Here is a 12500-nt window from a genome sequence, read left to right on the forward strand (position 1 = left end):
ACATGCAAAACCAAACCCTAGTGGAATCAGAAATATATAGCAATAATGTTGCACTATATATAATGCACACTAATGTTCTTCAACTGACTGGGACTTTAAACTATAAATGAAACTAAAAACCGTAACTAGTAATATCACGAAATCATCTGTGGGACACTTTCATGTAGTGTATATGTCTGTGGGAACCGTCTGAATACGAGTGTATTTTCCTGCTGTAAAGTTTTCAGAAGTGCGTCCCTGAACGCAGTAAAGATGGCGGCGGGCAGGAAGCTAAACGCATCCAGAGGTATTTCCGTCAGCGTTTAATCAGTTTTATTCTGGAAATGCTCTGTAATCTCTTCAAAATTCGAACGCGTCGTTGCATTCGGGACACGCTTTACATTTTTATTTGTGTAATTAATTGATTCCTTTTTAACTCGAGCTCGGCTCCTGCGTGTAAATTGACAAATTAAAAACTGAACAAGCAACGCTCGGCGGCTTTCGGAGCGCTCTCACCATCGAGGGCAGGATTAAAGGCAGGCGAGGGTTGTGTGAGACGTGCAGATGAACTCACACACACACACACACACACACGTCTGAGCTCAGATCACTGTCTTTACTTTCACTCTTATATCAGAAAACAGCCGTTCACATTGATTGGATCACATCTCGGAAACGGGTCCAAATTCTGAAATCGGATTAGATTGCCTAATGCAGTCTGGATTTGATTTAGATCTGGACCAAACCTTCAATGTTTCGTTCAAAACAGTGTTACAGTAGTGGTATTTGGACGGGGATGAGGTTGATTTAGAAAATAAGGATTATCCTGGATGAGTTGATAAATGTCAAAATTTATAAATTGAGCAAATATTATTAATGTTTTCATCATGCGCTGTCAGTAGATTCACTGAGGACTTCAGCATAAAAAAATAAAGAAATAAAAATAAATTATATATATATATATATATATATATATATAATATAGAAATTTTTATTTATACATATTAGTTTTTATATATTAGCAAATTTTAAAAACATTTTAAAATATAAATGAATATATTCATAATGGCATGCACATGCTCTGCTCACTCCAAAGTCCACACTAACAAGGGGATAAGGATGATCACTTTGATTTGCAAAAAGCCTGTAAACCGTATTTTTATACACACACATATATATATATATATATATATATATATATAGAGAGAGAGAGAGAGAGAGAGAGAGAAATATATATCACAGAATAATTGAATAATTATAATTATTAGTTTTATTTTAATTATTATTAAAATTCTAAAGCAAATTGTTTCTGAAATTACATTTACATTGTTAATTTAATTTAATTGAATTAATTAATTCATTATTTATGTCTCGTTTACCTATTTAGTGAAGGAAAATTAAAATACTAAAATAATAACAATAAAAATAAACCCCGTAAAATAATTTCTCAAACTGGTGTTAATATATAAACAGATATATATATTTTAATATTAACTGTGGTTTAACCACTAATATTAATTAAACCAGTCAAAAGCATTTGCATCCCTTATTATTCATTTGTATGTACGTATTTTTTATTTCTTTAGATTTTTTTCACTAGTTGAAGGTCAGGCGATGTCTGTTTCAGAAGATCCCAGCTAATGTTGCTTTGATGATCCTACACAGAAAAATGATTTATAGCAATCCAGATCAAGCTTTTTGAAGAGCTAGGTCCCGCCGATTCAGACGCATGTAGACCTGTCTGTTAAAGCAGAGAAGAGAACGTGATCTGAAGGACTCGGTGTGAAGAATGGACCTCACAGGACACTCCGCTATCACACGCTATCACACATCTCACATCTACTACGACAGGCTGAAAATAGCCACACACAGAATAATTAGGCCACGCTCGACAAGTAGGTCCTCACACGCCTGACGGACTGAGAAATGGGCCGAGGCTCTGAAGGTCATGGATTCCGTCCCCAGCTTCAGTCAAGGTCGTTTCACTCCAGTCCATCGTCTGGGACTCGCTGGGAAAAATGTGTTTAATTTTTACTGTTACAGTGATACAGAAATCCTGCCATTTGTGCTTTTTTATTTATTTATGTTCTAGTGAGTTCATTTGTATTTAAATTAGAGCCGTCAAACGATTAATTGCATGCTAAATATGCTAAATACACACACATGAAGTACATTTGGAAAATATTTGTATATATGTATATATATATATATATATATATATATATATATATATATATATATATATATATATATATATATATACATATATTTTATATATAAACAAAACACATTTTTCTTAAATATATTTATTCATGTGTGTATATATATATATATATATATATATATATATATATATATATATATATATATTTTTTTTTTTTTTTTTTTTTTTACCCAATATATATACACAGTACTAATACAAATTATGTAAACATAATTAAAACGTATATTTTAGAAGCTGTGGCAGCACAAATGTATGTATTTTAATAGTTTTTTTTTTTATAAATTGTAAATAATTATTTTAAATAGTGCTCACAACAGTACATATAAACTAAACCTAAAAACTGAAATGATGAAAAAATTAATAATTAATTATAGAGAAAATATTAATGATTATAATGTATACATATGAATTAAAAATAACACTATAGTCAATTAATGAAATCCCCTGTGTGCTTTTCATTACTCTTAAATAATTGCACATTTATTTAATTTTTATTTACATTGTTGTTACATGTTGTATGGAAAAATAAATAATGAACTAATAAGAGTTCTGCATAAAATCTACTTCACTAAAATGTTTTTAATAATAAATTAAATTAAGTAATTTTTTTATTTTATTCCAAGAGCAGTACAAATACTAAATTTACTGAAATGTTAATTTGACAAATACAGAAAATATTTAAAAAGATCATTTAAAGTGGCTTTACAGCAGTAGCGTTAAATACACATTTATCATATTGTGCCGTTAACAGTTTTAAGGTGAAAACCCAACGAATCTAACCTTGCCAACAGACGGAGAATTCTCACAGATATTTATCATGTCTTTACCAACCATCATGTGTTTTTGTGCCCACGCACATTATAATTCAATTTAAATATGAATACCATTTCTCCTTCAGAGTGTGTTTTTTTGCAGTGATTTCGGTTCACGATGTTTTAGAGGTTTTAGTGCATTGACTAATAACGGCTTTTGCAAATATTATTAGCATGAAATACTGCGTGAATGAACTAGCGTGAAACATGCTCACGAGTCTGTGGAAATGATTTGAATATTTCACTTCAGCCTTTAACATTTATCTTTTTCTTTGAATAACTTATGCCCCACTTTTTCCAGACCTCAGCACTAAAATGCCATTTGCAAATGACTGCACTTGTATTTTTCAGTTTGACTTTTTACTGTAATTTTTCAGGCCGTATAATATCAGTCCACTCGTACTTGAGCATGTTTGTGCTCACATGAAGCAAAAAGACACACAATCACGCGGGACGGTCATTAGCATAATGTGAGCATTCATATTTTAGCGTTCTGTCTGGAAGACATAGAGCCGCACGGTACTTACTAAAGGAGCTATTTGTTATTTTGGGACAGATTTTGCATAAAGCATTGAGTTTAGAAGCAGGAAATTCAATATTGCATTAATCTTATTCATGCTGTTAGCAAAGTTTATTTTCCTCGTTATTTATAACTGGCACAAACAGTCTCTTGTCCTTTTATGAGGTTTTGTGCGTTATATTTTCCATCTTCTGCGCTTTTCTGTTTATCTTTTCATTCTTCCTCCGTCGCTGTAGTCTTTGGAGGTTTTGAAAGTGTTCATAACATTTCCATGATTAGGACGAGTTTGTTTCTTCATCGGATTTGGGGAAATGTGTCAGTAATTGATGCTCTGCAGTGAATGGGTGCCGTCAGAACGAGAGTCTGATGAAAACATCACAATAATCCACAGTCCATCGGTGAACATCTGGAGATCAAACTAATCCAGAATATGAGTCCATAATCTAAAATAAGTTGGTTTCGGACTGCTTTAAACTCTTCTGGATCTGTGCAGATTTCTCTCCTGATTCAGAACAGAGCACTTTTTCACCGGAGGAAGAGTTATTGTGGATTACAGACTCATATCGGAGTTAAAATCGCTGGATTAGTTTGATCTTCTGTCTTCTCCAGATGCTCACTGATGAGTTTAGTCAATTATTGTGATGTTTTTATCAGACCCTCGTTCCGACGGCACCCATTCACTGCAGAGCCACATTTACCTGCACACAGTGGACTGTTCACACGAGACGCTCTCTAATCCCAAAGACAACAATCCACCCTCGGAAAACATGATCAAAGAAGGCCGTGAAACTATTTTGCGTTGTTAATCCTTTTGCTCTTTTATTTTAAAAAAATAGTAACTTTTCATTGGATCATAAGAATTTCAAACAGCGTGAAATATCATGTTTTTTCTCAAATACATATATGCCACAATTAACGGCACCTTTTTATTCAATACTTTTTGAAAGCTTCTTTTGTCAGTTTAATAGATCTGTTTTCAGCTTATTTCATCAATCAATCAATCAATCAATCATTTTTATTTCTATAGCGCTTTTAAAAACACAGGTTTCATCAAAGCACTGAACAGAAGAACACAAAGACAGGGATGTATAATGAAGAGAGAGAACAGTTTCTTATTATTTCATGATATTTCTCATCATTTTTAATTCTTATCCAACGTTAAAGGTTAGATTTTTGTGCTTTTTTCTAATAAGAGATGAAAGGGATTAACAATGCAGAATCTTTTTCACAGCCATCTTTGATCATATTTACAGAAGTTTATTTCTTGTTTGCCGTTTCTGCTTGCACAGATATAGGCCTATCTATCATAGAAATAATACAGCTTGATCTCAACACAAATAATCATGTCATAACTTCTTAATGTTAAAGCTTTGAGGGGTAAAATAACCAAAAAGAATTGTATTCTGATACTAAAAAGTCGCACTTCTTAAATAAAACAAAAAACTCTTTCTTTCTGAGAGTTGCTGAAAATAAACCCAAAGATGGAGAGCGGGTTATCCCGCGTGATCTTCCCAAACGCTATTATTCATGGCTTACGAATTCAAGCGGTTTGTAAATGATGAGTCTGTAATGAATAAATAGAAATGACGAAAGGCAAATTTCAGATCCGGTTTCCTAACAGCGAGCGTGTTTTTAAATGTAGAATTAAAAGCCAGTCTCTACTGTAGTGCCGTGTTTCCTGAAATACAGAAACTGATCATGGATTTTGTTCGGTTTATAGAAAGGTGTTTCCCACCCCTTACAACAATTTCATTTAGTGTGTGCATTTTTATTCCGACCGAGGTGTTTTAAAGGACTTTTTTAGGACTTTTTAACGCATTGACGACTGTCCTAATACTCAGAGATTTTTATTTCTGCACGACCTTGTAATAAAATGATATGTTTGCAGTTCTAATTAGTTTCACGAGTTCTTCTAACAGGTCTGCGATGAAGTCTTGCATGTTGTCTTTAATACGCCGCCATGATTTAAAGAAATCGAAGGCATTTGCATTTCAGCGCGATTGTTTACCGCAGAGACTTTTTTGCTGGAAACACGGCCGTCGATATTAAATGCCACTGGCCTTTCAACCGGAGTTTGGCACGCCGCTTGTTTCCGGTCAGACGCTCATTTCCTGTTTTAATAATCTTTCTGCTTGCCGACAGTTGAAAGTGACAATAAAAAGGAGGCCAAAGGTAGCAGAGGAGTCAAGGCGAGAGGCGATCAAAGCCGAGGCATCAAAGCGGTGAGTCTCTAAACGAGTCTGCCGGACGCTGATAGAAATGCAATATTGCTTTAGCAGCCTTCACACGTTCGGAGGTTTAATTTCTCCATCCTTCCCTTTTAAGCGGCCTCTTTCGGGCAATTATATAATGTGTTTTCCTAGAGAACGCCTTCTGGCATTCTCCTCTTCGGTTTCTCTTCTTAAGTTCGCATTAAAGTGACCTTTAAGGATGCGCTTTCTTCTGCAGGTGCCGGTCAGTCGTGTCCCGCCGCCGAACAGCGTCCCGGTGGACACGCACAGGTTCAGATGTATCCTTGGCTTTAAACTGCCTTTATTTTCCATCTCACTGAAGTCGGAGATGTGTGTGAAATGTCAGGGCAGTCATCCGGCTGCAGCCGAGCGTTTTATTGCATTAGCCGTTTTATTGTAAAGTTGACTGGACGTGGTTTATAGTTGGGAGAAATGCATTCTTAACGCAGGCTTTAAGATGTAGCTGACGTTCAGGAGGAAGATGATGGAAAGCGGGCCGGTGAGTGCAATTAGTGCGAATGTTTAACAAAAAAGAGCATTGAAGTTATTATTATGAAGACAAAACATGCAGCGATGAGTAATTCACAATGCATTCAATTGATCAAAAGTAAGGATATTTATAATATTACAAAAGATTTCTCTTTTAAATAATGTTCTCGTGAGCCTTCTGTTCAATAAAGAATCCTGAAAAATAAAATGCATCGCAGTTTGCACAAAAATATTGTGCAGCTCGGCATTGATAATAGTTTCATTAATAATAGATCGTATATACAGTATAATGATATAATACATAATACATAATAGAATTACTGATCGAGAAACATTGAGAAATGTTGAGATCTGATCACAGAAATAAATTATAGTTGAACACATATTTACATAGAAAACAGCTATATTAAATTATAATATTATTTCTCAATTTTTACTGTATTTTTATCAAAGAAATGCAGCGCTGGTGAGCAGAAACATTAAAAAGCATGTCTGCTCTTTGGTGCATAAACCGCTCTGATTTTATTCTGTAAGGCTAGCCTTAACCTTTTTAATCAGTTGCACAAAAAACATTTTTGAGAAGACTTGATTTGAGTTTTTCAGATGCACACTTTTATCACAATGACGTTAAAGCATAATGTATATGCAAGAGTGTCTGTCACTGCTTCGTTTGTCACGTTTTCGCAAAAAGAAAAGAAGAAGAAGCTTGGATCTGCATTTATGTCATCTACAGACTGCAGTCCAGCAGAAGTCTTGAGGAAGACCCTCGACACGTACTCATCGCAATTTACACCTCAGTGGGAAGGATTCATCGGCCCCGAGCGCAGGCGCAGGTCTGAAGCTCTCCTCACGCTCCTCAATCAGGCCTGTGAAGCACATGTTTATAGGTTTTAATGTGTGAAAGTGACGCTCTTCTCTCAGTCTCGCAGATCTCGAGCAGATGCTGACCTCCTGCAGCGCTTTTATTTACTCCGGGGCAAAAAACTTCTTCTCCTGCGTCCCACCCGCCAAGATGGCCTCCCTCAACATGTCCGGTACGGTCCGGTTTCAGTAAAAGAGTCTTTTAACCCAATAAAAAAACGTTACACGTACAGTAGGTCCACAGTGGACAAAAATGTCCATGTCATTTTTTAAAAAAGCTTAAATTTGGTCTCATTTAAGGCAGATTAAAATGTGAAACAAAAAAGTAAAGTTTAAATTTATGAAAATGTTTCATGAACTAAATTCTATATAAAATATATATTTTTATGAAACATGTTGAAACTGCTGGAAAATCAAAGCCATAAATCTAAACAATTTGTGTTCCAAATTTGAGGTTGATAACTAAAAAAATGAACTTTCAGTAAGATTTTCTTTGGACGAAGTACCAAATTTTGCCCATTAGATGCCAGAAAGCTGTGCTGGAGAACAGTGCTTGGATGTGTTTGACAAAAACACACAAACGTTGTTTTTGTACGACACACGTACTGCATTATTTATCCTTATCCATTATTCATAACTGGCTCTATAATGTGCAGAAGCAGAAAACGGGAATAAAGAGAATATTTGCTTTATACACCAAACCTAAAACATTACCTTCTGGTAAAAAAACCCCAAAAACACAGTTTTAATGGGTTTCAATAGAAACGTTCTTGTCCAAGAGATCTTGAGAGAAACTATCTTCCATAAAATCATTTTTTGATTATTTTTTTAATGCAAAATAACATTGATAATTAAATATGCAACACAATGAGGTCATGTGCTCACGTTTTGTTTCACATACAACCCAAATGTTGGGACTTTGAATAAAATGAAATAAAAAAAAAATCTAATGACATGAGCCAATATTTTTTTCACAATTGAACATAGATAATATGAGAAATGTTTAATGAGCTTGCGTTTGAGGATTGTGTTTACCGACAGTGGTTTCTGGACGTATTCTTGGTTCATTCAGTCAGTGACGTCTTCGAAGGTTTCTCCACTTTCTCTGAATCTGTAGATGATAAGATTTGCAAAATTTTCTGTTGAGGAACGCTGCTCTTTAAAGTATTTCATGCCGTCTTTCAGAGATCGGAGAGCCTCTGCTTCAGCTCTAAACCGTTCCTGAAGCTGATCACTTTACAGAGCTGACGCCAATCGACTCAATTAGTTGCTAGATATTCTCTCAACTGAAATGTCTTGCTTTTTTTTACAGGTTTCTTTGAGACCTGTAGAGGCTTCCGATTTGAAATGATTCTCAGTTCATACATTTATGTTCTGTTGTGAATAAAATATTGGCTCACATGATTTGAAAATATTTTAGTTTTCATTTGATTCAAAATAAATTCCCCACATTTCTGTAATTGGGGTTGTGCTATTACGTACATGTCTCACGTGCTATTTTCTGTTTTATTGAGGGACTCTACTCATACTGCTGTACTTCCAGCGTTTATTAAGTGACAGGGCTGTGCCTATAACTCGTCATACAGCATTCGGTTGATCAATGAATTAAGTGGCTGCTTGTTGTAGTGCAAATCATGGCACAGAGACGTAGCTGGAGAGACAACGTGATCAAAACACGTTTAGGAAGCTCCCGCAGATCTGTCCTGTCTGTCGCTTCAGGTTTGCTTTATTTAACGTCCTCTTTGTTCTCAGCGTGTGTTGCCGTGATCTGTATCCGTAGTCATTTCACAACAATAAATGTTTGATTTCTTCCTGATGTTTCTCTGGTCGCTTTGCCTCGGCTCTGTTCTCTCAGCGCTTCGCAAGCAGCCCGATCACGAGCGCTTTCTCCAGATTTGGCTGACACACTCATGTTCTCGCATGAACTGAGACCAATTCGATTCATCGTTCTTTAGCATACAGGGAAAGTACAATGAAGGATGAGCCGTGTCATTATCTTCATCATCTTCATCTTTACTGAACTTTATGATTCTTATTCCCTTCAGCATAAAAGCGGTAGTTCACGCAAAAGTGAAAATGAGTTTTTCTTCATAATACGTGTCTCTGCGTCAGTGACTCATTGATGGATGTGAATGGGTGCCGTCAGAACGAGAGTCTGATTAAAAACATCAGAATAATCCACAGCGCTCCGGTCCAGCAGTGAACATCTGGAGAAGACAGAAGTGTTGAAGCTCAATGCTGTTTTGTTTTGTAATCTCTGCTTGATCTGTGAAGATTTCTCTCCCGATTCAGACCAGAACACCTTTTCAGTTATTATGGATTAAAGACTCATATTTTAGTTAAAAACATCTTAACGCTGGATTAGTTTGATCTTCTGTCTTCTCCAGACGTTCACTGGAGGGCTGTGGATTATTCTGATGTTTTTATCAGATTCTAATTCTGACGGCACCCATTCACTTTCATTACTGAGACACTGATGCAGAGACACATTTCTCCAGATCTGATGAAGACAAACGCTCATCCTAATGTCAAATGAACTGAGGGGGAGCATTTTCATTCATATTTTCATCAGTCTGAACTATTCCTTTAAGTTCTGAGCAGGATCGATAATCATAAGATTTACCAAAACATGTGGACAGCAGAAAACCCCAGTGATTCCTTCACGTAAGGAGCTGATAAATCTCACGCTCTGCTCGTTATTACATGTGTGATTGAGTTTTATATGCTGGCGGCTCACTCTGTGTTTATTGTCTTATCAACCTTTACAGCTGTTCATTCCTCATGTTTTTACATCCATAAACATCTCTATCCATCAATCATCAGCGTTGGTGTGATGTTGTTATCAGGGGTTTTGATTGGCTTTGTCGTCTTGCTAGAACCGAACATGACTTACATGTTAATAACAGAACATATATATTACGTATTGTTATGCAAATGTGGGGATCGTCTCACGCTTGCATTTAATTTGCATGGAAATATAGCTAATTAAACCATCAACTGACCTGATGATGATGATGATGATGAAGATGATGAAGATCAGCATCCGGAATCCATAACTATCTGTTTTATGAATATTCACGATGCTCATAAGCTTGTTTTTCATGCTCTAAACCTGATTTCTTAGCGTTTCGGTTTCCTTTAAAGGAAGTGATACGGTTGCTCTTAAATGACTCGCGTGAAAATATTATAGTGTTTCTCATGTGAAGCAAAAAATACAAAAACGTGAGTAAAGCAGGCCGTTTTTAAGTAATTTGGAGAATATATACAAATACTTGCATTTTAGAAACTTCTTAAAATTGGTTAGTTTTAACCGATGCTTGTTTGTGAACTAGAGGAAGTACCCTGAGGAACGTTCAGCTCTTAAAGGGACAGTCAGAGAACTCATTCTGAATACGAACAAAGGTCTTATTGGTTCGGAACTGTAATTTTTGGGTGAACTGTCCCTTTAAATGTCTAAACTCTTTTAATTGAATGCATTTCTGACACGTACAAGAACTACATAAAGATGACATGAAGCGTACAGTCTGAAGTGATTCATTGTGAGTTTGTGCACGTGATAAATCAGCATCTGGATCCAGCGTGAGATGCTAAATCTGTCTGAAAGCGTGCATGCGGGCCGCGTCTGGATCACGGAGAGGAACAGCAGGCGTCCGCAGGGAACTGATTCATTCTCTGCTTTAATCCACTCGGCACACACCAGACGGCCGTTCTGTCCACTAAACAAGTCATTCTCACGCTGACGACTGTTTCCTGTCTTTCTTGATCCGTGTCGGGCTCACGCTGGATTTCAGATCGATCACAGCTGTGCTTTTACTTTATAGCGAGCGATGCTAATGCTCTTAAACGATGCTGTTTTATCATTCAATGTTGTGTCTGTGTGGCTTTTTCTGCAGGATGTCAGATGGTTTTTCTCTTTGAAAGCGGTCAGAACAGAGTCAGCGTCCAGAAGAGGTGAAACTATTATTAGTATGGCGTAGTCTTGGTGGTTTTCATGATTACTCGCTGCATTACTGAATGGGTACCGGACAGTCATTTACCAGGATCTCACGGATTCTGCCTTGAAAATAATAAGAAGACTTTTTTTATCATAAGTGTGATTTATTGATTTGTACTTTATTGATCTCTCGAGGGTGATTGAGGCCACCGCTTCTATTTGTTTTAGTAAATCAAAGCTAACTAAAAGCTAAACCTTAAAATATGAATCGAAATGAAAACATATGAAATATAAATATACAAACTTACTTATTTCTGCTAGTTGCAGTAAAATATGTATATTTAGTTTAACTTGATGTACTAAAATAAATAATAAAATAATAATTAATAATAATAAAAATAAAAAATAATAATTAATAATAAATTAAATAGACTAATAAAAATATAAATGGTTGAAACTGTTAACATAAAAATATAATACCAAAATTACACTTTTCCATGTAATTTTTTTCTATTTACTTTTAATTTGTGTGCGCTTGAAATGTTTTATTATGACTATTTAATATATTTGTATAGTTTTTGTAGTTTATAGTCTAGTTATTCTTATAGCTATATTTATAGTAATATTATTTATAGTTTATTTATAAGTTAAACTTGATATATATTTGAAAAGTTGTGGTTACAATTTATTTTAAGGTATCCTTACAGAGTAAATATATATTTAAGTACTAAGTAATATTAATTTACTTCATGTACTTGGACTGGGGTTAGCTGTGTTAGGGTTTTAATATTAAGTATATGTAACAAGGACAGAATCAAATGTTTTATATATTGTTCACCATATTAATGCATATTTCTGTTCGAGGTTTATCTTTGTTAACCGTTAGCAGAACGTTAGCATATAGATGAGCTCCAAGATAATCAACATCAAGACACAAACATGCAGCGTCTCCAGTGTCACAGATAAACTTACTACAGATGAGTAGGCTAAGAATAGTGAAGAAGCTGAAAAAGGTCTAGTTTAATACGCTTACAAATTGCATATAAACGTGTGAGTCGAACCCACGAGCATGCAGAACTCCGTTCTCCTCCTCATCTCTTGCTGATGGCAGTGTTTCATGTGGTAGTGTTGATTCTTCTCTCTGTTTCTTCAGGCGGAGCAGCCGGGCTTCAGACGGTCCTCTGGGCTCGGCGTATCTCTTCACTCTCAGCGGGGTTCGCTCCGTTCTGCTCAATCAGTGGTCCAGCAGCATCGCAGCGAATGCGTCAAGCATGCACTCGCTCATGGACAGTGAGTCGGTAACACGCATCCAAAACTGATTACACTGGGTTCATGCCTTCACTGGAGTCCAACCCGCAACCCCATGTCAAGAAAACAGAGCTGCCGTTACTGATATTGAATTTCAGCCTTTTCGTCATTTAGCATCATCATTTGATATTTGACCTCCTCG

At 35.8% G+C, this 12500-nt stretch overlaps 1 protein-coding gene across 4 annotated transcripts in view; it reads left to right on the forward strand.

Annotated features, from left to right (window-relative positions):
• LOC122357026 (cilia- and flagella-associated protein 46-like) overlaps positions 1–12500 on the forward strand; it is a 50047-nt gene that overhangs the window by 24006 nt on the left and 13541 nt on the right. For all 4 annotated transcript variants that reach the window (XR_006252411.1, XR_006252412.1, XM_043256202.1 and 1 more), the window contains exons 19-25: positions 5678–5757; positions 5984–6044; positions 6224–6265; positions 6989–7088; positions 7177–7289; positions 11010–11067; positions 12204–12340. Coding sequence is in view for 2 of the 4 variants with exons in the window: in XM_043256202.1 (XP_043112137.1) it covers positions 5678–5757; positions 5984–6044; positions 6224–6265; positions 6989–7088; positions 7177–7289; positions 11010–11067; positions 12204–12340 (591 nt within the window). In the remaining 2 variants the exon portion in view is untranslated. The remainder of the gene's footprint in view (positions 1–5677; positions 5758–5983; positions 6045–6223; positions 6266–6988; positions 7089–7176; positions 7290–11009; positions 11068–12203; positions 12341–12500) is intronic.

The sequence above is a fragment of the Puntigrus tetrazona genome, chromosome 13, assembly GCF_018831695.1.
Source record: "Puntigrus tetrazona isolate hp1 chromosome 13, ASM1883169v1, whole genome shotgun sequence".
NCBI lineage: Eukaryota > Metazoa > Chordata > Actinopteri > Cypriniformes > Cyprinidae > Puntigrus > Puntigrus tetrazona.